The sequence below is a fragment of the Salvelinus namaycush genome, chromosome 17 (genome assembly GCF_016432855.1).
Source record: "Salvelinus namaycush isolate Seneca chromosome 17, SaNama_1.0, whole genome shotgun sequence".
Classification (NCBI taxonomy): domain Eukaryota; kingdom Metazoa; phylum Chordata; class Actinopteri; order Salmoniformes; family Salmonidae; genus Salvelinus; species Salvelinus namaycush.
The window spans coordinates 38,396,780-38,423,281 of NC_052323.1; the positions used below are offsets into that span (position 1 = coordinate 38,396,780).

Consider the following 26,502-nt stretch of genomic DNA (forward strand, 5'->3'; position numbering starts at 1 on the left):
CAGAGCGGCACGTCTTGCTCTTCATTGTAACTAGAAAGTTAATATAAATACTATGCATGTCAGGGTCTTGGCTGAGAGTTGAAGAAAGACTGACTGTGTCACTACTTGTTATAATAAACATGGTTGGAAATTCCAAATTGTTTGCGTAATCAACTTACACACAGCACTGACACACACAGTTACCCCACCAGACATGCCACCAGGGGTCTTTGCACAGTATTATACAGAGCCGTGATTGCATGGGACTCCCTTCCATCTTATATAGTGAACAGCAAACCTGGTTTCAAAAAAGCAGATGAAGCAACACCCCACAACACAACTCCCCCATGTGATCTACTGGTTGTGTTTCTGTACTGACATGTATGTGGAACTGATAGATACACACACACTACATGTTAATGATTTAAAATGTATGTAAATTAAGTATTTTGTCAAATTCGTTATGTGTCGGACCCTAGTAAGACTAGCTGTCACTAATGGGGATCCAAATAAAAAAATATAAATTCTTACCCTCTGCCCTCCCCAGTGCGTCCAGCGTCCAGCCCTGACCTCTAACCCTTACCCTCTGCCCTCCCTAGTGCGTCCAGCCTCCAGCCCTGGCACCAGGAGTCCTGACTGGCACAAAGAGTTTGTTACGGAGGCCGACTCTGAGATCCTGGAGCATTCTGGGAAAATGGTGCTGCTGTTTGAGATCCTCCGCATGGCCGAGGAGGTGGAGGACAAAGTGTAAGTAACTATAATCTACATTTGAGGTGGAGGAAGAACCAGAAACCCACCAATTCAGACAAACAAAGAGATGAAATGTTGCATTAAACTTCATTATTACATTGTTTTGTATTATTTTCACTGCATCAGGGATACGTACACAGATTTTTCGGCTTTACAGCCTTCAGTGTGTAGGTACAATTTTATTTAAATTCAAAACAATGTTTGTAAATAACAACCTATGAGCACCAGGTGCTAGTCTGTCACCAGCTTCATCAATAAGTTTATCGATGACGTCATCTCCACAGTGACTGTACGTACATATCCCAACCAGAAGCTATGGTTAACAGGCAACATCCTCACCGAGCTAAAGGCTAGAGCTGCCGTTTTCAAGGAGCAGGACACTAATCTGGACGCTTGTAAGAAATCCCGCTATGCCCTCAGACGAACCATCAAACGGGAAAAGCATCAATACAGGATTAAGATCGAATCCTACTACACCTGCTCTGACGCTCATCGGATGTGGCAGGGCTTGCAAACTATTACGGACTTCAAAGGGAAACTTGCCGTGAGCTGCCCAGTGACGCGAGCCTACCAGATGCCCTTTTTTGCTCGCTTTGAGCAAAGCAATACAGAAGCATGCATGAGAGCACCAGCTGCTCCGGACGCCTGTGTGATCACGCTCTCCGTAGCCGATGTGAGCCAGACGTTTAAACAGGTCAACATTCACAAAGCCGCGGGGCCAGACGAAATACCAGGACGTGTACTCAGAGCATGTGCGGACCAACTGGAAAGTGTCTTCACTGACATTTTCAGCCTCTTCCTGACTGAGTCTGTAATACTTAAGTTTCATAGACCACCATTGTCCCTGTTCCCAAGAATGCGAAGGTAACCTGCCTAAATGACTACTGCCCGTAGCACTCACGTTGGTAACCATGAAGTGCTTTGAAAGGCTGGTCATGGCTCACATCAACATCATTATCCCAGAAACACGAGACCCACTCCTATTTGCATACCGCCCCGACAGATCCACAGATGACGCAATCTCTATTGCACTCCACACTGCCCTTTCCCACCTGGACAAAAGGAACACCTATGTGAGAATGGTGTTCATTGACTACAGCTCAGCGTTCAACACCATAGTACCCTCAAAGCTCATCACTAAGCTAAGGACCCTGGGACTAAACACCTCCCTCTGCAACTGGATCCTGGACTTCCTGACGGGCCGCCCCCAGGTGGTGAGGGTAGGCAACATCACGTCTGTCATGCTGATCCTCAACACTGGGGCCCCCCAGGGGTTTGTACTCAGTCCCCTCCTGTACTCCCTGTTCACTCACGACTGTGTGGCTAGGCACGACTCCAACACCATTAAGTTTGCTGACGACACCGAGGTTAGGCCTGATCACGAACAACGATGAGACAGCCAATAGGGAGGAGGTCAGATACCTGGCCGTGTGGTGCCAGGACAACAACCTCTCCCTCAATGTGATCAAGACAAAGGAGATGATTGTGGACTACAGGAAAAGGAGGACTGAACACGCCTCCATTCACATCGACAGGGCTTTTGTGGAGTGGGTCAAAATGTTAAAGTTCCTTGGCGTCCACATCACCAACAAACTAACATAGTCCAAGCACACCAAGACAGTCGTGAAGAGGGCACGACAAAACCTATTCCCCCTCAGGAGACTGAAAAGATTTGGCATGGGTCCCCACATCTTCAAAAAGCTCGACAGCTGCACCATGAAGAGCATCCTGACCGGTTGCATCACCGCCTGGTATGGCAACTGCTCAGCCTCCAACCGCAAGGCACTACAGAGGGTAGTGTGACTGGCCCAGTACATCACTGAGGCCAAGCTTCCTGCCATCCAGGACCTCTATACCAGGCGGTGTCAGAGGAAGGCCCTAAAAGTTGTCTAAGACTCCAGTCACCCCAGTCATAGACTGTTCTCTCTGAAACTGCACGGCAAGCGGTACCGGAGCACCAAGTCTAGGTCCAAAAGGCTTCTTAACAGCTTCTACCCCCAAGCCATAAGACTCCTGAACAATGAATCAAATTGCCACCCGGACTATATGCATTGAATGTGACAAATAAGATTTGATTTGCTTCTAATCTGCCAATCAGGAATGGGGTTTTTAGTCACAAAGAAATACTGAATGACACGAAGGACAACTCTCAAGTCATCCGCTCCAGGTGTCCGCTCACCTAAATACGTCATATCAATTCATGAGAGAGCCCACCACAAAGGAGGAGGTGGAGGACAAATTGTAAGGAGCCAAGCTCTGAGAACATGCTACACTTTGAGACAAGAAGTGCTGAATTGGATCAATGCTAAGTGCTTGAATGAAACATGTTTTCAAATGTTCTGTTAACATGACAGACTGTCCAGTGATGATGTGATGTTGACGTGTCTTCTATCCCCTCATCAGTCTGGTGTTCAGTCAGTCTCTGATCTCTCTGGACCTGATCGAAGACTTCCTGGAGCTGGCTGGCCGAGCCAAAGAGGAGGAGAAACCCTCTCCTTACAAAGGTACTGTACTGCCCTACACCCTAACCCCTCTAACATAACCCCTACCCCCTAGCAGAGAGGGACAACCCTCTCATTACAGAGGTAGTCCCTGGACACACTGTCCACTAACAACCCCTAGCCTAGTGTTACCCAACCTTGTCCGTTATGTACACCACCTGCTCATTGGACCAATACACAATAACATGCTGACCACACTGCTCGTGTCGGGTGTTGTAAAATAAATGTACACATACATGTTATTCCGTCACACTGATCTCCCACATCAATGACTGTCTGCGTAGCCAGTCTCTAAAATAGGACATGGTTCTATTTAGTGATGCTTGATGCACTGCAAATCCCGCCTCTCCCATCTCCTCATTTGGTTTTTGGGAGCATTGAAAGATGAACTGAGGTCCACACTCGAGTCCAGCTGGTAGTGGTAAAGCACCTTAAAGTTGGTTGCCAACCACCATATAAAGTTCAAAGAAGAAGCCTGATGGAGGAGAGATGACTAGAAATGAACTTGGTTTACCCTTTTATGTGAGGATTCATTGTCAGAGTAGAGGACCTTGTGCATTTCAGGTAAAATAACAACCCAATGTTTATATCCCTGGACAAATTAGCTAGCAACAGCAAGCTAGCTAGCTACATTTCCATAAATGTTTAATGCTTTTCGACCTGTCCCCAAATGATTATGTTTGGTTCAGAGTTCGTTTTGATATTTCAACCGGCATGTCCTGATCCCCTCTGGTGTGGGTGGACAACATCAACATGCGGACGATGTCTCCTCCGGTACCAGCACGCCCCGGTCTCCTCCGGTACCAGCACGCCCCGGTCTCCTCCGGTACCAGCACGCCCCGGTCTCCTCCGGTACCAGCACGCCCCGGTCTCCTCCGGTACCAGCACGCCCCGGTCTCCTCCGGTACCAGCACGCCCCGGTCTCCTCCGGTACCAGCACGCCCCGGTACCAGCACACCCCGGTCTCCTCCGGTACCAGCACACCCCGGTCTCCTCCGGTACCAGCACACCCCGGTACCAGCACACCCCGGTCTCCTCCGGTACCAGCACGCCCCGGTCTCCTCCGGTACCAGCACACCCCGGTCTCCTCCGGTACCAGCACGCCCCGGTACCAGCACGCCCCGGTCTCCTCCGGTACCAGCACACCCCGGTCTCCTCCGGTACCAGCACGCCCCGGTCTCCTCCGGTACCAGCACGCCCCGGTCTCCTCCGGTACCAGCACGCCCCGGTCTCCTCCGGTACCAGCACGCCCCGGTCTCCTCCGGTACCAGCACGCCCCGGTCCTCCGGTACAGCACGCCCCGGTACCAGCACACCCGGTCTCCTCCGGTACCAGCACGCCCCGGTCTCCTCCCGTACCAACACACACCCCGGTCTCCTCCGGTACCAGCACGCCCCGGTCTCCTCCGGTACCAGCACGCCCCGGTCTCCTCCGGTACCAGCACGCCCCGGTACCAGCACACCCCGGTCTCCTCCGGTACCAGCACGCCCCGGTCTCCTCCGGTACCAACACACACCCCGGTGTGGAGGAGGAGACCGGGGTGTGCGTTGGTACCGGAGGAGACCGGGGTGTGTTGGTACCGGAGGAGACCGGGGTGGGGTCGTAATGAGAGAAAACAACACACTCTGAAGACATGCAACATGTGTACTGGTACATGCACACCGTATTTCTCTCTCAACAAACACACAGCCTCTGGCGTTAGGTCATCTTCTTAATTAAGCCTTGGCATCTGGTTTTGCTTACGTTTTGAAAATGATTAGACCTTGACTCTTTAAAAAAAAAAAAAAAGATATATTACACAAAAAAATGTTTGCTTAAGGGTTAGCAATTTGTAATGAAAAGATCAGTGAAGTAATTGGAACCATACTGAATGTTAGTTGTGAAGCAGGAGTTATGTGCGTGTGTTTAGCAGGCTATATTAAAAGGCTGAACACTTGTGGCCTGAGAGGCCTTGTTTGGCCTGGCCTCCACTACCGCTGTTCTCTCAGTACTTTAGTTTACATCTCTCAAATCAATTTCAATTCAAGGGGCTTTATTGGCATGGGAAAACATATGTTAACATTTGCCAAAGCAAGTGAAGTAGATAATAAACAAAAGTGAAATAAACAAGAAAAATGAACAGTAAACATTACACTCACAAAAGTTTCAAAAGAATAAAGACATTTCAAATGTCATTATGTCTATATACCGTGTTGTAACGATGTGCAAATAGTTAAAGTACAAAAGGGAATTTACAATGGTGTTTGTTCTTCATTGGTCAAATCTTGCTTCTGTGAGTTGATCAACATTTAATTGGTTTTCTAATTCTTTGTGGATCTGTGTAATCTGAGGGAAATGTGTGTCTCTAATATGGTCATACATTTGGCAGGAAGTTAGGAAGTGCAGCTCAGTTTCCACCTCATTTTGTGGGCAGTGTGCACATAGGCAGACATGGCTCTCAAGAGAAGACAGGCTATGTCGGCCTTTCTCAATAGCAACGCTATGCTCACAGTCTTCTCTCTCTCAGTACTTTTAACTTACATTTCTCCCCTCCGTTCTCCTCTCTTCCCTCTTCTCTCTCAGCACTGACATCTCCATATGGTGTCATGCTCAGTTTGATCTACTCCAGGAAGTGATGTTAGTGATTTTCTCAGTGCCGCCTTCTCTCATTGAGTACACTACATGACCAAAAGTATGTGGACTGCTCGTCCAACATCTCCTACACCTTTGCTGCTATAACAGCCTCCACTCTTCTGGGAAGGCTTTCCACTAGTTGTTGGAACATTTCTGCAGGGGACTTGGTTCCATTCAGCCACGAGAGAATTAGTGAGGTCGGGCACTGATGTTAGTGAGGCCTGGCTCGCAGTCGGCGTTCCCATTCATCCCAAAAGTGTACGATGGGGTTGAGGTCAAGGCTCTGTCCATTTCTGTATGGACCTCGCTTTGTGCATGGGGGCATTATCATGTTGAAATAGGAAAGAGCCTTGGAAGCACAGAGTTGTCTAGAATGTCATTGTCTGCTGTAGCATTAAGATTTCCCTTCACTGGAACTAAGGGGCCCGAACCATGAAAAACAGCCCCAGACCATTATTCCTCCACCAAACTTTACAGTTGGCAGTTGGGGCAGGTAGCGTTCTCCTGGCATCTGCCAAACCCAGGTTCGTCCGTCGGACAGCCAGATAATGAAGCGTGATTCATCACTCGAGAGAACGCGTTTCCACTGCTCAAGAGTCCAATTGCGGCGAGCTTTACACAACTCCAGCTGACGCTTGGCATTGCACATGGTGATCTTAGGCTTGTGTGTGGCTGCTCTGCCATGGAAACCCATTTAATGAAGCTCACGACGAGCAGTTATTGTGCTGACGTTGCTTCCAAAGGCAAGTTTGGAACTCAGTAGTGAGTGTTGCAACCGAGTACAGATGATTTTTACGCGCTTTAGCACTCGGCGGTCCCGTTCTGTGAGCTTGTGTGACCTACCACTCTGCGTCTGAGCCATTGTTGATCCTAGACGTTTTCACGTCACAGTAACCAGCCCTTACAGTTGACCGGGGCAGCTCTAGCAGGGAAGACATTTGACCCCTGACTTGTTGGAAAGGTGGCATCCCATTAGCCACTAAATGGCGCTCATGACATCATCAGCACATCTGGTGTAATAGAAGTGTCTTATTTACAGGAAGATCACCAGTTTCCCTTCCGCTATAACGGGGATCCTGTTTACTACAAATAATGCCTGCAGTACCGTGGTTGTCCTTTGAACTTCGTGGCTTCAGTGAGGGGGCAGTCATTCTCCCCTGGCCATTTTGAGTGATTCGTTTTGGACCTAGGCCTGTCTAGGGATTGTTTTGGACCTAGGCCTGTCTAGGGATTGGTTTGGACCTAGGCCTGTCTAGGGATTGGTTTGGACCTAGGCCTGTCTAGGGATTGGTTTGGACCTAGGCCTGTCTAGGGATTGGTTTGGACCTAGGCCTGTCTAGGGATTGGTTTGGACCTGGGCCTGTCTAGGGATTGGTTTGGACCTGGGCCTGTCTAGGGATTGGTTTGGACCTGGGCCTGTCTAGGGATTGGTTTGGACCTGGGCCTGTCTAGGGATTGGTTTGGACCTGGGCCTGTCTAGGGATTGGTTTGGACCTGGGCCTGTCTAGGGATTGGTTTGGACCTGGGCCTGTCTAGGGATTGGTTTGGACCTGGGCCTGTCTAGGGATTGGTTTGGACCTGGGCCTGTCTAGGGATTGGTTTGGGCCTGTCTAGGGATTGGTTTGGACCTAGGCCTGTCTAGGGATTGGTTTGGACCTGGCCCTGTCTAGGGATTGGTTTGGAACTGGGCCTGTCTAGGGATTGGTTTGGAACTGGGCCTGCCTATTGGCTACCTAAACTGAAGCTGACAGGAGAATAAGGTCTCCCGAGTGGTGCAGTGGTATTAGAGGCGTCACTACAGACACCCTGGTTCCAATCCAGGCTGTATCAACCGGCCGTGATTGGGAGTCCCATAGGGCGGTGCACAATTGGCTCAGCGTCGTCCGGCTTAGGGTTTGGCCGGTGTAGGTCGTCTTTTTAAATAAGAGTTTGTTCTTAACTGACTTGCCTCGTAAGATTTAAGAAAGCCAAAATGTATGACGACTACTTTTTGAAGACTGTCGTCTAACTACACGATGTGTTTACCTGTGCAGGTGAAGGGAAGTGGTTCCGGAACATAGACTACTACCGTTTGGACGGCTCCACCAACGCCCTGAACCGGAAGAAGTGGGCCGAGGAGTTCAATGACTACAGCAACGTCCGGTAAACTACGCCCCGCTCTCCACACCTCTGCTACGCCCCGCTCTCCACACCTCTACTACGCCCCGCTCTCCACACCTCTACTATGCCCCGCTCTCCACACCTCTGCTACGCCCCGCTCTCCACACCTCTGCTACGCCCCGCTCTCCACACCTCTGCTACGCCCCGCTCTCCACACCTCTGCTACGCCCCGCTCTCCACACCTCTGCTACGCCCCGCTCTCCACACTTCTGCTACGCCCCGCTCTCCACACCTCTGCTACGCCCCGCTCTCCACACCTCTGCTACGCCCCGCTCTCCACACCTCTGCTACGCCCCGCTCTCCACACCTCTGCTACGCCCCGCTCTCCACACCTCTGCTACGCCCCGCTCTCCACACCTCTGCTACGCCCCGCTCTCCACACCTCTGCTACGCCCCGCTCTCCACACCTCTGCTACGCCCCGCTCTCCACACCTCTGCTACGCCCCGCTCTCCACACCTCTGCTACGCCCCGCTCTCCACACCTCTGCTACGCCCCGCTCTCCACACCTCTGCTACGCCCCGCTCTCCACACCTCTGCTACGCCCCGCTCTCCGCACCTCTGCTACGCCCCGCTCTCCGCACCTCTGCTACGCCCCGCTCTCCGCACCTCTGCTACGCCCCGCTCTCCGCACCTCTGCTACGCCCCGCTCTCCGCACCTCTGCTACGCCCCGCTCTCCACTAAACTTTTACAGTCAAAGTAGTTTTTAATTGAAACCCCCCCCCCCCCCCCCCCCCCCCAGACCCTGATATCACGTCACTTTGGTAGTCCTGTACCTTGATATTGTGACATGTTCCATCGCCACTCTAACTCTCCCTCTAACTCTCCCTTTGTAGAGGTCGGTTGTTCCTGATCTCGACCAGGGCTGGTTCTCTGGGCATCAACCTGATAGGAGCTAACCGGGTCATCATCTTTGACGCGTCCTGGAACCCGTCGTACGACATCCAGAGTATCTTCAGACTCTACCGCTTCGGACAGCTCAAGACCTGCTACGTCTACCGATTCCTGGCTCAGGTAACCAGCCCAGGTGATCAATTCAGTCAGCCAGCCAGCCAGCCAGTCAGCCAGCCAGTCAGCCAGCCAGCCAGTCAGCCAGTCACGTAATACCCAGCAGAGTTCAGACAATATCCAGGACAACAAAGTAGGAACTCCATAGTATGAAAATGTGTATTGTAGCTGGACAGGTAGTGACGTAGTGGCGTGTGTAGCTGGACAGTTAGTGACGTAGTGGCGTGTGTAGCTGGACAGTTAGTGACGTAGTGGCGTGTTTAGCTGGACAGTTAGTGACGTAGTGGCGTGTTTAGCTGGACAGTTAGTGACGTAGTGGCGTGTTTAGCTGGACAGTTAGTGGCGTAGTAGATATACTATAGATATAAACCTGTCCTCTGACCTGTCCTCTTCCCCTCTCAGGGTACTATAGATATAAACCTGTCCTCTGACCTGTCCTCTTCCCCTCTCAGGGTACTATAGATATAAACCTGTCCTCTTCCCCTCTCAGGGTACTATAGATATAAACCTGACCTCTTCCCCTCTCAGGGTACTATAGATATAAACCTGTCCTCTTCTCCTCTCAGGGTACTATAGATATAAACCTGTCCTCTTCTCCTCTCAGGGTACTATAGATATAAACCTGTCCTCTGTCCTCTCAGGGTACTATAGATATAAACCTGACCTCTTCTCCTCTCAGGGTACTGTAGATATAAACCTGTCTTCTTCCCCTCTCAGGGTACTATAGATATAAACCTGACCTCTTCTCCTCTCAGGGTACTGTAGATATAAACCTGTCCTCTTCCCCTCTCAGGGTACTATAGATATAAACCTGTCCTCTTCCCCTCTCAGGGTACTATAGATATAAACCTGTCCTCTTCTCCTCTCAGGGTACTATAGATATAAACCTGTCCTCTTCTCCTCTCAGGGTACTATAGATATAAACCTGTCCTCTTCTCCTCTCAGGGTACTATAGATATAAACCTGTCCTCTGACCTGTCCTCTTCCCCTCTCAGGGTACTATAGATATAAACCTGTCCTCTTCCCCTCTCAGGGTACTATAGATATAAACCTGTCCTCTTCTCCTCTCAGGGTACTATAGATATAAACCTGACCTCTTCTCCTCTCAGGGTACTATAGATATAAACCTGTCCTCTTCTCCTCTCAGGGTACTATAGATATAAACCTGTCCTCTGTCCTCTTCTCCTCTCAGGGTACTATAGATATAAACCTGTCCTCTTCTCCTCTCAGGGTACTATAGATATAAACCTGTCCTCTTCTCCTCTCAGGGTACTATAGATATAAACCTGTCCTCTGTCCTCTCAGGGTACTATAGATATAAACCTGACCTCTTCTCCTCTCAGGGTACTGTAGATATAAACCTGTCTTCTTCCCCTCTCAGGGTACTATAGATATAAACCTGACCTCTTCTCCTCTCAGGGTACTATAGATATAAACCTGTCCTCTGTCCTCTTCTCCTCTCAGGGTACTATAGATATAAACCTGTCCTCTTCTCCTCTCAGGGTACTATAGATATAAACCTGTCCTCTTCTCCTCTCAGGGTACTGTAGATATAAACCTGTCCTCTTCCCCTCTCAGGGTACTATAGATATAAACCTGTCCTCTTCCCCTCTCAGGGTACTATAGATATAAACCTGTCCTCTTCTCCTCTCAGGGTACTATAGATATAAACCTGTCCTCTTCTCCTCTCAGGGTACTATAGATATAAACCTGTCCTCTTCTCCTCTCAGGGTACTATAGATATAAACCTGTCCTCTGACCTGTCCTCTTTCCCTCTCAGGGTACTATAGATATAAACCTGTCCTCTTCCCCTCTCAGGGTACTATAGATATAAACCTGTCCTCTTCTCCTCTCAGGGTACTATAGATATAAACCTGACCTCTTCTCCTCTCAGGGTACTATAGATATAAACCTGTCCTCTTCTCCTCTCAGGGTACTATAGATATAAACCTGTCCTCTGTCCTCTTCTCCTCTCAGGGTACTATAGATATAAACCTGTCCTCTTCTCCTCTCAGGGTACTATAGATATAAACCTGTCCTCTTCCCCTCTCAGGGTACTATAGATATAAACCTGTCCTCTGACCTGTCCTCTTCCCCTCTCAGGGTACTATAGATATAAACCTGTCCTCTTCCCCTCTCAGGGTACTATAGATATAAACCTGACCTCTTCTCCTCTCAGGGTACTATAGATATAAACCTGTCCTCTTCCCCTCTCAGGGTACTATAGATATAAACCTGTCCTCTTCTCCTCTCAGGGTACTATAGATATAAACCTGTCCTCTTCCCCTCTCAGGGTACTATAGATATAAACCTGTCCTCTGACCTGTCCTCTTCCCCTCTCAGGGTACTATAGATATAAACCTGTCCTCTTCCCCTCTCAGGGTACTATAGATATAAACCTGTCCTCTTCCCCTCTCAGGGTACTATAGATATAAACCTGTCCTCTTCTCCTCTCAGGGTACTGTAGATATAAACCTGTCCTCTTCCCCTCTCAGGGTACTATAGATATAAACCTGTCCTCTTCTCCTCTCAGGGTACTATAGATATAAACCTGTCCTCTTCCCCTCTCAGGGTACTATAGATATAAACCTGTCCTCTTCTCCTCTCAGGGTACTGTAGATATAAACCTGTCCTCTTCCCCTCTCAGGGTACTATAGATATAAACCTGTCCTCTGTCCTCTCAGGGTACTATAGATATAAACCTGACCTCTTCTCCTCTCAGGGTACTGTAGATATAAACCTGTCCTCTTCTCCTCTCAGGGTACTATAGATATAAACCTGTCCTCTTCTCCTCTCAGGGTACTATAGATATAAACCTGTCCTCTTCTCCTCTCAGGGTACTATAGATATAAACCTGACCTCTTCTCCTCTCAGGGTACTATAGATATAAACCTGACCTCTTCCCCTCTCAGGGTACTATAGATATAAACCTGTCCTCTGTCCTCTTCTCCTCTCAGGGTACTATAGATATAAACCTGTCCTCTTCTCCTCTCAGGGTACTATGGAAGAGAAGATCTATGACCGCCAGGTGGCTAAACAGTCTCTGTCCTTCCGAGTGGTGGATCAACAGCAGATCGAGAGACATTTCACCATGAATGAGCTGACAGAGCTCTACGCCTTTGAACCTGACCTTCTGGATGATCCCACTGGCAAGAAGAGCAAGAGGACCACTCCTATGCTGCCAAAGGTACCGAGGCTGGATGGGATGGCTGGATGGGATGGCTGGGGGGGTATAATCTCTCTTGGACAGGCGTCGGTAACATAGATGTATGTAACTTCTGTCCCAGGACTATGGGATGTGACTAATAACGATGGGATGTGACTAATAACGAGGAACAATTGTCACTGGTTATTTGGACAAATCATGATTTTGTGTGTGCACGCTCTCAGAAACCGTATAGTGGAGGGAACATGCGGCCCTGCTGGCCCCCATGCTGGCCCCCTGCTGGGCCCCATGCTGGCCCCCATGCTGGCCCCCATGCTGGCCCCCTGCTCACTGAGCCCCTGCGGAGGAACAGGTCCAACCCTCGTTACTGTGTTTAAACCCTCTCATTATAGACACACTGCAATATCCTTCACTGGAACAACGATGAACCAAATAACCTTTAAATGCCAAGATGCTCTCTGTTAACCTGCTCCCTCCGTGCATATGAACGCTGGAATACATTAGTGTGTGTGTGTGTGTGTGTGTGTGTGTGTGTGTGTGTGTGTGTGTGTGTGTGTGTGTGTGTGTGTGTGTATATATAACAGGTTAGTTTGCTGCCTTTGAACTTTAGAGCTGTCATAAACCCTGTTGTTTACCCCTCCCTCGGTCTGTCCGGCCTGCGTCCACCCTCCAGCTCCCTCTCTCTCTCGTTCCATTGTTTCCTCCCATGGGTGCAGGTGCTGTGTGACAGGCTGGTTTGGCCCCTGAGGCCCCCCCCCCCCATGCCGTTTAATGATCTCAGCACAGCCTTTAGAGGGGCTATCTAACAACACAGCTGCACCGTCATTACTCTGTTTACTGCCTTTTACCAAGTAGATGGATGAATCATTTGGAGAGGAGAGATGGATGAATCAGTTGGAAAGAGAGGATAGATGAATCAGTTGGAAGGAGAGATGGATGAATCAGTTGGAAGGAGAGATGGATGAATCAGTTGGAAGGAGAGATGGATGAATCAGTTGGAAGGAGAGATGGATGAATCAGTTGGAAGGAGAGATGGATGAATCAGTTGGAAGGAGAGATGGATGAATCAGTTGGAAGGAGAGATGGATGAATCAGTTGGAAGGAGAGATGGATGAATCAGTGGAGAGGAGAGATGGATGAATCAGTTGGAAAGAGAGGATAGATGAATCAGTTGGAAGGAGAGATGGATGAATCAGTTGGAAGGAGAGATGGATGAATCAGTTGGAAGGAGAGATGGATGAATCAGTTGGAAGGAGAGATGGATGAATCAGTTGGAAGGAGAGATGGATGAATCAGTGGAGAGGAGAGATGGATGAATCAGTTGGAAAGAGAGGATAGATGAATCAGTTGGAAGGAGAGATGGATGAATCAGTTGGAAGGAGAGATGGATGAATCAGTTGGAAGGAGAGATGGATGAATCAGTTGGAAGGAGAGATGGATGAATCAGTTGGAAGGAGAGATGGATGAATCAGTTGGAAGGAGAGATGGATGAATCAGTTGGAAAGAGAGATGGATGAATCAGTTGGAAAGAGAGGATAGATGAATCAGTTGGAAGGAGAGATGGATGAATCAGTTGGAAGGAGAGATGGATGAATCAGTTGGAAGGAGAGATGGATGAATCAGTTGGAGAGGAGAGATGGATGAATCAGTTGGAAGGAGAAGATGGATGAATCAGTTGGAAGGAGAAGATGGATGAATCAGTTGGAGAGGAGAGATGGATGAATCAGTTGGAGAGGAGAGATGGATGAATCAGTTGGAGAGGAGAGATGGATGAATCAGTTGGAGAGGAGAGATGGATGAATCAGTTGGAGAGGAGAGATGGATGAATCAGTTGGAGAGGAGAGATGGATGAATCAGTTGGAGAGGAGAGATGGATGAATCAGTTGGAGAGGAGAGATGGATGAATCAGTTGGAAGGAGAGATGGATGAATCAGTTGGAAGGAGAGATGGATGAATCAGTTGGAAGGAGAGATGGATGAATCAGTTGGAAGGAGAGATGGATGAATCAGTTGGAAGGAGAGATGGATGAATCAGTTGGAAGGAGAGATGGATGAATCAGTTGGAGAGGAGAGATGGATGAATCAGTTGGAGAGGAGAGATGGATGAATCAGTTGGAGAGGAGAGATGGATGAATCAGTTGGAGAGGAGAGATGGATGAATCAGTTGGAAGGAGAGGAGAGATGGATGAATCAGTTGGAAGGAGAGAGGAGAGATGGATGAATCAGTTGGAGAGGATAGATGGATGAATCAGTTGGAAAGAGAGATGGATGAATCAGTTGGAAGGAGAGATGGATGAATCAGTTGGAAGGAGAGATGGATGAATCAGTTGGAAGGAGAGATGGATGAATCAGAATTTAAACCATGTCTGTCTGACTGGAGCTTGTCTGACTGGGGGGGGATTTAAACCATGTCTGTCTGACTGGAGCTTGTCTGACTGGGGGGGAGATTTAAACCATGTCTGTCTGACTGGAGCTTGTCTGACTGGGGGGAGATTTAAACCATGTCTGTCTGACTGGAGCTTGTCTGACTGGGGGGAGATTTAAACCATGTCTGTCTGACTGGAGCTTGTCTGACTGGGGGGGGATTTAAACCATGTCTGTCTGACTGGAGCTTGTCTGACTGGGGGGGAGATTTAAACCATGTCTGTCTGACTGGAGCTTGTCTGACTGGGGGGAGATTTAAACCATGTCTGTCTGACTGGAGCTTGTCTGACTGGGGGGAGATTTAAACCATGTCTGTGTGACTGGGGGGGGACTTAAACCATGTCTGTGTGACTGGAGCTTGTCGTTTTTACAGACTGGAGCTTGTCGTTTTCAATAACAGTGTTGCCACGGAAACCGAAGAGTCTCATGAACGCCCCTGAACATGTCCACTTCTGACCCCCCCCCCCGCCGCCCCTCCCCTCCTCCAGCTGTCTGCTGTTCCACTCGGGAGAACACTCAGACCAGCTGTTGGATTTTATTTGTCATCTCTGATTATATTAACAGATTTTATTTTTCCCACTTTTAGGGTTTTGATTGGTGTAAAAAAAAAAGAGCTGGGGCTGGGGCTGTGGTGTGTGTGTGTGTGTGTGTGTGTGTGTGTGTGTGTTCAGATTGTGGGCTATCATGAACATGACTCCCTAACCTTAACCTCCTGACCTTAACCTAACCGTGCTGTAACTTCTCTCCTGTAGGACCCCTTCCTAGCTGAGCTGCTCCACAGCAATAAGGAGCAGATTGTGGGCTATCATGAACACGACTCCCTGCTGGATCACAAGGAAGAGGAGGCTCTCAGCGAAGAGGACCGCAAAGCAGCCTGGGCCGAGTACGAGGCGGAGAAAAAGGTACACAGTCAGTCAGACCTTGAAGCTTTTGACCCCCACTGCGGTCCCGTCGATGTGGATAGGGGCGTGCTCCCACTGCGGTCCCGTCGATGTGGATAGGGGCGTGCTCCCTCTGCGGTCCCGTCGATGTGGATAGGGGCGTGCTCCCACTGCGGTCCCGTCGATGTGGATAGGGGCGTGCTCCCTCTGCGGTCCCGTCGATGTGGATAGGGGCGTGCTCCCACTGCGGTCCCGTCGATGTGGATAGGGGCGTGCTCCCACTGCGGTCCCGTCGATGTGGATAGGGGCGTGCTCCCACTGCGGTCCCGTCGATGTGGATAGGGGCGTGCTCCCACTGCGGTCCCGTCGATGTGGACAGGGGCGTGCTCCCTCTGCGGTCCCGTCGATGTGGATAGGGGCGTGCTCCCTCTGCGGTCCCGTCGATGTGGATAGGGGCGTGCTCCCTCTGCGGTCCCGTCGATGTGGATAGGGGCGTGCTCCCTCTGCGGTCCCGTCGATGTGGATAGGGGCGTGCTCCCACTGCGGTCCCGTCGATGTGGATAGGGGCGTGCTCCCACTGCGGTCCCGTCGATGTGGATAGGGGCGTGCTCCCTCTGCTGTCTCCTGAGTCCATGATCAGCTCCTTTTGTGTTGTTGACTTTGAAGGAGGAGGTTATTTTCCTGACACCACGCCAAGTTCCTCACCTCCTCCCTGTAGACTCTCGTCATTGTTGGTAATCAGGCCTACTACTGTTGTGTCGTCTGCAAACTTGATGATTGATTTGGAGGGGTGAGTGGCCACGCAATCATGGGTGAACAGGGAGTACAGGAGAGGGCTGAGCACGCAGGATCAGTGAAGTGGAGGTGTTGTTTCCTACCTTCACCACCTGGGGGGGGCGGCCCGTCAGGAAGTCCAGGACCCAGTTGCACAGGGCGGGGTTGAGACCCAGGGCCTCCAGCTTGATGACGAGTTTGGAGGGTACTATGGTGTTGAATGCTGAGCTGTAGTCGATGAACAGCATTCTCACATAGGTATTCCTCTTGTCCAGATGGGTTAGGGCAGTGTGGTGGTGATTGCATCGTCTGTGGACCTGTTGGGGCGGTATGCAAATTGGAGTGGGTCTAGGGTGTCAGGTAGGTGATATGGTCCTGGACTAGTCTCTCAAAGCACTTCATGATGACAGAAGTGAGTGCTACGGGGCGGTAGTCATTTAATTCAGTTACGTTTGCTTTCTTGGGAACAGGAACAGTGGTGGACATCTTGAAGCATGTGGGGACAGCAGACTGGGATAGGGAGAGATTGAATATGTCCGTAAACACACCAGCCAGCTGGTCTGCGCATACTCTGAGGACACGGCTGGGAATGCCGTCTGGGCCTGCAGCCTTGCGAGGGTAAACACGTTTAAATGTCTTACTCACGTCGGCCACGGAGGACGAGAGCCCACAGTCCTCGGGAGCTGGCCACGTCGGTGGCACCTTGTTATCCTCAAAGCGGGCGAAGAAGGTGTCCAGCGTGCCCGGTAGCAAGATGTCGGTGTCCGCGACGTGGCCGGTTTCCCCTTTGTAATCCGTGATTGTCTGAAGTCCCTGCCACAATACGTCTCGTGTCTGAGCTGTTGAATTGCGTCTCCGTTTTGTCTCTGTACTGATGTTTCTCCTGTTTGATTACGGAGGGAACAACTACACTGTGTTCTACAACCAGTCACCTTGCCAGGGTTAAACGCCGTGGTTCACCCTTTCAGTTTTGTGCGAATTCTGCCATCTTTCCACAGTTTCTGGTTTGGGTTTTAATAGTCGCAGTGGAAACAACATCCCTTATACACTTCCTGATTTAACACGGTCACTCTGCAACTGTCTCTGTCCCAGGGTCTGTCTCTGTCCCAGGGTCTGTCTCTGTCCCAGGGTCTGTCTCTGTCCCAGGGTCTGTCTCTGTCCCAGGGTCTGTCTCTGTCCCAGGGTCGGTCTCTGTCCCAGGGTCGGTCTCTGTCCCAGGGTCGGTCTCTGTCCCAGGGTCGGTCTCTGTCCCAGGGTCGGTCTCTGTCCCAGGGTCGGTCTCTGTCCCAGGGTCGGTCTCTGTCCCAGGGTCGGTCTCTGTCCCAGGGTCGGTCTCTGTCCCAGGGTCGGTCTCTGTCCCAGGGTCGGTCTCTGTCGGTCTCTGTCCCAGGGTCTGTCTCTGTCGGTCTCTGTCCCAGGGTCGGTCTCTGTCCCAGGGTCGGTCTCTGTCCCAGGGTCGGTCTCTGTCCCAGGGTCGGTCTCTGTCCCAGGGTCGGTCTCTGTCCCAGGGTCGGTCTCTGTCCCAGGGTCGGTCTCTGTCCCAGGGTCGGTCTCTGTCCCAGGGTCGGCCTCTGTCCCAGGGTCGGCCTCTGTCCCAGGGTCGGCCTCTGTCCCAGGGTCGGCCTCTGTCCCAGGGTCGGTCTCTGTCCCAGGGTCGGCCTCTGTCCCAGGGTCGGCCTCTGTCCCAGGGTCGGCCTCTGTCCCAGGGTCGGCCTCTGTCCCAGGGTCGGCCTCTGTCCCAGGGTCGGCCTCTGTCCCAGGGTCGGCCTCTGTCCCAGGGTCGGCCTCTGTCCCAGGGTCTGTCTCTGTCCCAGGGTCTGTCTCTGTCCCAGGGTCTGTCTCTGTCCCAGGGTCTGTCTCTGTCCCAGGGTCTGTCTCTGTCCCAGGGTCTGTCTCTGCGTGTATCTATAACTCTCTCTGTCTCTGTCCCAGGGTCTGTCTATGCGTGTGAACCATGGAGCGTACGGAGGACAGATGGACATGGGAGGAGCTAACAGCTTCTTCCCCTTCAACGTTGCCGCACTGGCCTCTATGTCCAACCCCCAGCTGGAGGTACCTGTCACACATACACACACACTGCCCTGTCACACACGATATAGTTAACCCAGTCCTCTAAGTAGGGGTTCTATATAGTTAACCCAGTCCTCTAAGTAGGGGTTCTATGTAGTTAACCCAGTCCTCTAAGTAGGGGTTCTATATAGTTAACCCAGTCCTCTAAGTAGGGGTTCTATATAGTTAACCCAGTCCTCTAAGTAGGGGTTCTATATAGTTAACCCAGTCCTCTAAGTAGGGGTTCTATGTAGTTAACCCAGTCCTCTAAGTAGGGGTTCTATGTAGTTAACCCAGTCCTCTAAGTAGGGGTTCTATGTAGTTAACCCAGTCCTCTAAGTAGGGGTTCTATGTAGTTAACCCAGTCCTCTAAGTAGGGGTTCTATGTAGTTAACCCAGTCCTCTAAGTAGGGGTTCTATATAGTTAACCCAGTCCTCTAAGTAGGGGTTCTATGTAGTTAACCCAGTCCTCTAAGTAGTGGTTCTATGTAGTTAACCCATCTATATAGTTAACCCAGTCCTCTAAGTAGGGGTTCTATATAGTTAACCCAGTCCTCTAAGTAGTTAACCCAGTCCTCTAAGTAGGGGTTCTATATAGTTAACCCAGTCCTCTAAGTAGTGGTTCTATATAGTTAACCCAGTCCTCTAAGTAGTGGTTCTATGTAGTTAACCCATCTATATAGTTAACCCAGTCCTCTAAGTAGTGGTTCTATGTAGTTAACCCAGTCCTCTAAGTAGTTAACCCAGTCCTCTAAGTAGTGGTTCTATATAGTTAACCCAGTCCTCTAAGTAGGGGTTCTATGTAGTTAACACAGTCCTCTAAGTAGTGGTTCTATGTAGTTAACCCAGTCCTCTAAGTAGGGGTTCTATATAGTTAACCCATCTATATAGTTAACCCAGTCCTCTAAGTAGTGGTTCTATGTAGTTAACCCAGTCCTCTAAGTAGGGATTCTATGTAGTTAACCCATCTATGTAGTTAACCCAGTCCTCTAAGTAGGGGTTCTATGTAGTTAACACAGTCCTCTAAGTAGTGGTTCTATGTAGTTAACACAGTCCTCTAAGTAGTGGTTCTATGTAGTTAACCCAGTCCTCTAAGTAGGGATTCTATGTAGTTAACCCATCTATGTAGTTAACCCAGTCCTCTAAGTAGTGGTTCTATGTAGTTAACACAGTCCTCTAAGTAGTGGTTCTATGTAGTTAACACAGTCCTCTAAGTAGTGGTTCTATATAGTTAACCCATCTATATAGTTAACCCAGTCCTCTAAGTAGTGGTTCTATGTAGTTAACCCATCTATATATTTAACCCAGTACTCTAAGTAGTGGTTCTAGATTTAACCCAGTACTCTAAGTAGTGGTTCTGGATTTAACCCAGTACTCTAAGTAGTGGTTCTGGATTTAACCCAGTACTCTAAGTAGTGGTTCTATGTAGTTAACCCATCTATATAGTTAACCCAGTCCTCTAAGTAGTGGTTCTATGTAGTTAACCCAGTCCTCTAAGTAGTTAACCCAGTCCTCTAAGTAGTGGTTCTATGTAGTTAACCCAGTCTTTTAAGTAGTGGTTCTATATAGTTAACCCATTTATATATTGTTAACCCAGTCCTCTAAGTAGTGGTTCTATATAGTTAACCCAGTCCTCTAAGTAGTGGTTCTATGTAGTTAACCCAGTCCTCTAAGTAGGGATTCTATGTAGTTAACCCATCTATGTAGTTAACCCAGTCCTCTAAGTAGGGGTTCTATGTAGTTAACACAGTCCTCTAAGTAGTGGTTCTATGTAGTTAACCCAGTCCTCTAAGTAGTGGTTCTATGTAGTTAACACAGTCCTCTAAGTAGTGGTTCTATATAGTTAACCCATCTATATAGTTAACCCAGTCCTCTAAGTAGTGGTTCTATGTAGTTAACCCATCTATATAGTTAACCCAGTCCTCTAAGTAGTGGTTCTATGTAGTTAACCCAGTCCTCTAAGTAGTTAACCCAGTCCTCTAAGTAGTGGTTCTATGTAGTTAACCCAGTCCTCTAAGTAGTGGTTCTATGTAGTTAACCCAGTCCTCTAAGTAGGGGTTCTATGTAGTTAACCCAGTCCTCTAAGTAGTGGTTCTATATAGTTAACCCAGTCCTCTAAGTAGTGGTTCTATGTAGTTAACCCAGTCCTCTAAGTAGGGGTTCTATGTAGTTAACACAGTCCTCTAAGTAGTGGTTCTATGTAGTTAAACCAGTCCTCTAAGTAGTGGTTCTATGTAGTTAACCCAGTCCTCTAAGTAGGGGTTCTATGTAGTTAACCCATCTATGTAGTTAACCCAGTCCTCTAAGTAGGGGTTCTATGTAGTTAACACAGTCCTCTAAGTAGTGGTTCTATGTAGTTAACACAGTCCTCTAAGTAGTGGTTCTATGTAGTGGTTCTATATAGTTAACCCATCTATATATTTAACCCAGTCCTCTAAGTAGTGGTTCTATGTAGTTAACCCATCTATATAGTTAACCCAGTCCTCTAAGTAGTGGTTCTATGTAGTTAACCCAGTCCTCTAAGTAGTGGTTCTATGTAGTTAACCCAGTCCTCTAAGTAGGGGTTCTATGTAGTTAACCCAGTCCTCTAAGTAGTGGTTCTATATAGTTAACCCAGTCCTCTAAGTAGTGGTTCTATGTAGTTAACCCAGTCCTCTAAGTAGTGGTTCTATGTAGTTAACACAGTCCTCTAAGTAGGGGTTCTATATAGTTAACCCAGTCCTCTAAGTAGTGGTTCTATGTAGTTAACCCAGTCCTCTAAGTAGTGGTTCTATGTAGTTAACCCAGTCCTCTAAGTAGTGGTTCTATGTAGTTAACCCAGTCCTCTAAGTAGGGGTTCTATGTAGTTAACCCAGTCCTCTAAGTAGTGGTTCTATATAGTTAACCCAGTCCTCTAAGTAGTGGTTCTATGTAGTTAACCCAGTCCTCTAAGTAGTGGTTCTATGTAGTTAACCCAGTCCTCTAAGTAGGGGTTCTATGTATTTAGAGGGTTAAATAGGGCCGGACCACTGGAATGTGTGTTTTGATGTTTACATTGGATCTGGTTTTAATTGGGATTTCCCAGCATCCCTTGAGATAGGCTGGGGTAGAAATGTTACGTGTCCACCCTTTCCTATGTCTGTAGGAGTTGATCAACCAGGGCCGTCAAAAGGTGATGGAGGCCACCAACGCTCTCAAGTTCCTCCCCAGAGAATCTCTAGAGGACACCATCGGGAGAGTGGTGAGTGGAGGGAGGGAGAGGGAGGGAGAGGGAGGGAGGGAGGGAGGGAGGGAGAGGGAGGGAGAGGGAGGGAGGGATGGATGGAGGGATGGATGGAGGGATGGATGGAGGGATGGATGGATGGAGGGATGGATGGAGGGAGGGAGGGAGGGAGAGGGGAGAGGGAGGGATGGATGGAGAGAGAGAGGGAGGGAGAGGGATGGAGAGAGAGGGAGGGAGAGGGAGGGAGGGAGGGAGGGATGAGGGAGAGGGAGGGATGGATGGATGGAGAGAGAGGGAGGGAGGGAGGGAGGGAGGGATGGAGGGAGGGAGGGAGAGGGATGGAGAGAGAGAGAGGGAGGGAGGGAGGGAGGGAATGTCATATTTTGTATCACTGCTGGAGTCCTACTCACTATCACTTCAGCTGTCTATTCTCCCCCTAAGAACCTGTGTTGAAGACTTCCTGTGTTGAAGATGTTTAATGGTTTGTTAGGACTGTGTGTTGTCCGTGCTGTGACCAGTCTCCTCTCTTCTCCAGTGGAGGGAGAACCCAGCCCTAACGGAGTCCCAGGTCCACGCCATGGCTCTGGGGAGACAGGCCAGTGTAGAGATGGAGCTCAAACATAGAGAAGCTGTCTACAGAGACGTCCTCAATAAGCAACAGACTGTAAGATCACAACTTCTGACGCGACACAACTTTAAACCTTTTCTTTCCACCTGCCATCTTAATCTCTCCTGCTTCTTTTTCTAGTGTTCAGGCTGATCACCACCTAAGCCGCTCTACCCTCCCTTCATCTGTCTCTCTGATGGAACTTCAGAAGTCCTAACCCCTCTCTCTCTCATCCCCTCCACAGCTGATGATGTACGTTCAGAAGGTGATCACCAACAGGAAGGTGAGAGAGCAGCAGATCGCCATGGCCAACCAGGCCCAGCTGATGAGCCAGATGAACGGCATGCTGGGAGCTGGAGGGATGAGCCAGATGGAACTCTTGGGGTTGTACCAACAGCTGGGGGCGCTACAGGGTCATCCCACCCACCCCTCCATGGGCGGCAAGAACCCCGGCCCCTCCAAGGGCAACCTGTAAGGGGAGGTGGACCCAGGGCGTGCCCTAAATAGTGCACTATCCCCTACATAGTGCACTTTCCCCTACATAGTGCACTATCCACTATCCATATTGGCTGAGTGCGCAACGTTAGACCAATGTAGCGAATATGGTTCCATTTGTGACCCAGACTGCCCCCTCGACGTCTCAGTAGGCTGCTCCCTAATGCTGCTCCGTCTCCTACGTAGTGCACTAGATGGAGCCCGGAGCCCTAGGGTTTTTGGTTAGAAGTAGTGCACTACGTAGGGGATATAAGGGTGTGATCTGGGAACGTAGCCGCTGCCTACTTTACAACCCTTCTTCACTGGGGAGAGACGACACCAGAGAGAAGGGTCTCGGAGCCCCTCACCACTCTTTCCTGTCTCCTGAAGGAGGAGAGCAGGGAATGAAATGACTTGTATATGAAGGGGTTTTAGCAATTTAAATTCTGTATATACCGCCTTAATGTTATTCCATGTTTCTTCTATAGTTCACGTGTATTTAAAGGAAAAACGTAAAACATTGCGTTATTCTTTCCACTTAAAAGGAGGGTTTGTTTAAGTAATTGATTATTCTGTAAGTTGTGTTTTTTATACAGTTTTAATGAATGCCTATCTAAATAACCCCCAGAGGGTGACCATAGTGCTGACTAACGGGTGACAGGACTATTTTAGGATATTAAACAGCTACAAGATTGGATCCCCCTATAGAACCCTCCCTCCACCGAGACCCGCGGGCTAGCAGACACGCGGGCTAGCAAGCTAGCAGACACGCAGGCTAGCAGACACGCGGGCTAGCAGACACGCGGGCTAGCAGACCCGCGGGCTAGCAGACCCACGGGCTAGCAGACACGCGGGCTAGCAAGCTAGCAGACACGCAGGCTAGCAGACCCGCGGGCTAGCAGACACGCGGGCTAGCAAGCTAGCAGACACGCAGGCTAGCAAGCTAGCAGACACGCAGGCTAGCAGACACGCGGGCTAGCAGACACGCGGGCTAGCAGACACGCGGGCTAGCAGACACGCAGGCTAGCAAGCTAGCAGACACGCAGGCTAGCAAGCTAGCAGACACGCAGGCTAGCAAGCTAGCAGACACGCAGGCTAGCAGACCCGCGGGCTAGCAGACACGCAGGCTAGCAAGCTAGCAGACACGCAGGCTAGCAGGCAGCTAGCCTTCCATTTCCTAAAGTTTTGTGTAAATGAGATTTGAGAATGATTTTCTATCTGCTTGTAGCTCTTAATATTTCCACTGTTTATCTCTGATCACGGTTATTATAATAGTAATATGGAATGCTCTTGTGTCGTTTAAAACAAACTGTCTCCCCTCTCTCGCTCGCCCCTCACTCACTTCCCCGGGACTCTCTCTCTCTTTGTAAAGCTCATGCTCTTGTTGTCACGTTGTTGCCTCGCGTAGCTCCATATCCCAGGGTGCTCTTCATCGTTTTCTTTCTGTTCCGCTTGTCGCATCTTAATCCATCCCTGGTGAAGGACTGGGTAGAGGAAGGTTGGCGTGGTTCACCAAGCAAGGTCATGTCCAGCTCTTTTTTTTTCATTATGGGTGGGCCCAGCGGGAATCAAACTCGCCATCTTGACGTTGCAAGTGCCAGGATCAACTGAGCCACAAAGGACTGACGTTTGACACGTGTAGCTTTTAAATCAGCACCCGAACCTTTCAAAATGTTTTGGACCTTCTAATTGAGATTCCAGTGAGCCATTCCTTATCCAGACCTGGGTTAGCTGGCTAGCGGCACCAGACTTGGGTTAGCTTGGCTAGCAGCACCAGACCTGGGTTAGCTTGGCTAGCAGCACCAGACCTGGGTTAGCTGGCTAGCAGCACCAGACCTGGGTTAGCTGGCTAGCAGCACCAGACCTGGGTTAGCTTGGCTAGCAGCTCCAGACCTGGGTTAGCTGGCTAGCGGCACCAGACCTGGGTTAGCTGGCTAGCGGCTCCAGACCTGGGTTAGCTGGCTAGCGGCACCAGACCTGGGTTAGCTGGCTAGCGGCACCAGACCTGGGTTAGCTGGCTAGCGGCACCAGACCTGGGTTAGCTGGGCTAGCGGCACCAGACCTGGGTTAGCTGGGCTAGCGGCACCAGACCTGGGTTAGCTGGCTGGGATTTACACACAGGCTACCTGTTCTCTACTATAGTAGACACCCAGGCTACCTGTTCTCTACTATAGTAGACACCCAGGCTACCTGTCCTCTACTATAGTAGACACCCAGGCTACCTGTTCTCTACTATAGTAGACACCCAGGCTACCTGTTCTCTACTATAGTAGACACCCAGGCTACCTGTTCTCTACTATAGTCAACACCCAGGCTACCTGTTCTCTACTATAGTAGACACCCAGGCTACCTGTCCTCTACTATAGTAGACACCCAGGCTACCTGTCCTCTACTATAGTAGACACCCAGGCTACCTGTTCTCTACTATAGTAGACACCCAGGCTACCTGTTCTCTACTATAGTAGACACCCAGGCTACCTGTCCTCTACTATAGTAGACACCCAGGCTACCTGTCCTCTACTATAGTAGACACCCAGGCTACCTGTTCTCTACTATAGTAGACACCCAGGCTACCTGTCCTCTACTATAGTAGACACCCAGGCTACCTGTTCTCTACTATAGTCGACACCCAGGCTACCTGTTACTCTCACTAATAAAAGTCAGTGTTGTCGATGTTACGAGGAGGAAGTGATGACTGTCTGACCTGATCTACCGGAGACGGAGTTCCCCCGTTTGCACAATAAGGTGTATTTCTGAAATGTAGCCTGTCGCCCTCCCACTCTACTCTACCAAGAATGTTCTTCTCATGTTTAGCAAATACCCCCAACTTGTTTTTGTTGCCATTCATTGATTAATCAGCTACTATCTTGAAAAGTATTTAAAATAACATTTAATAAAGTGACCAAAAGGGTGACCACCTCTTTTGTTTCTGTGGTTTTTCTTTCATTGACTACACCGCAGGGAATACTGACTACACCGCAGGGAGTACTGACTACACCGCAGGGAGTACTGACTACACTGCAGGGAATACTGACTACACCGCAGGGAGTACTGACTACACTGCAGGGAATACTGACTACACTGCAGGGAATACTGACTACACCACAGGGAGTACTGACTACACCGCAGGGAATACTGACTACACCGCAGGGAATACTGACTGCACTGCAGGGAATACTGACTACACCGCAGGGAGTACTGACTACACTGCAGGGAATACTGACTACACTGCAGGGAGTACTGACTACACTGCAGGGAATACTGACTACACCGCAGGGAGTACTGACTACACTGCAGGGAATACTGACTACACTGCAGGGAATACTGACTACACTGCAGGGAATACTGACTACACCGCAGGGAATACTGACTACACCGCAGGGAGTACTGACTACACCGCAGGGAATACTGACTACACCGCAGGGAGTACTGACTACACTGCAGGGAATACTGACTACACCGCAGGGAGTACTGACTACACTGCAGGGAATACTGACTACACCGCAGGGAGTACTGACTACACTGCAGGGAATACTGACTACACCGCAGGGAGTACTGACTACACCGCAGGGAATACTGACTACACCGCAGGGAGTACTGACTACACCGCAGGGAGTACTGACTACACCGCAGGGAGTACTGACTACACCGCAGGGAATACTGACTACACCGCAGGGAATACTGACTACACCGCAGGGAATACTGACTACACCGCAGGGAGTACTGACTACACCGCAGGGAATACTGACTACACCACAGGGAGTACTGACTACACCGCAGGGAGTACTGACTACACCGCAGGGAGTACTGACTACACCGCTGTACCCAGGTGACCGCTCCGCTGCTGTACCCAGGTGACCGCTCCGCTACTATACCCAGCTGACCGCTCCGCTGCTGTACCCAGGTGACCGCTCCG

General features: G+C 49.8%; 1 protein-coding gene across 1 annotated transcript in view; it reads left to right on the top strand.

Annotated features, from left to right (window-relative positions):
- atrx (ATRX chromatin remodeler) overlaps positions 1-25,500 on the top strand; it is a 78,314-nt gene extending 52,814 nt beyond the window's left edge. The window contains exons 25-34 of the mRNA XM_039012013.1: positions 579-726; positions 3,133-3,233; positions 7,877-7,985; positions 8,839-9,016; positions 12,006-12,197; positions 15,352-15,501; positions 18,187-18,306; positions 21,428-21,523; positions 22,041-22,169; positions 22,357-25,500. Coding sequence (XP_038867941.1) covers positions 579-726; positions 3,133-3,233; positions 7,877-7,985; positions 8,839-9,016; positions 12,006-12,197; positions 15,352-15,501; positions 18,187-18,306; positions 21,428-21,523; positions 22,041-22,169; positions 22,357-22,587 — 1,454 coding nt within the window. The 3' untranslated portion in view covers positions 22,588-25,500. The remainder of the gene's footprint in view (positions 1-578; positions 727-3,132; positions 3,234-7,876; positions 7,986-8,838; positions 9,017-12,005; positions 12,198-15,351; positions 15,502-18,186; positions 18,307-21,427; positions 21,524-22,040; positions 22,170-22,356) is intronic.
- Positions 25,501-26,502: the final 1,002 nt, after the last annotated feature.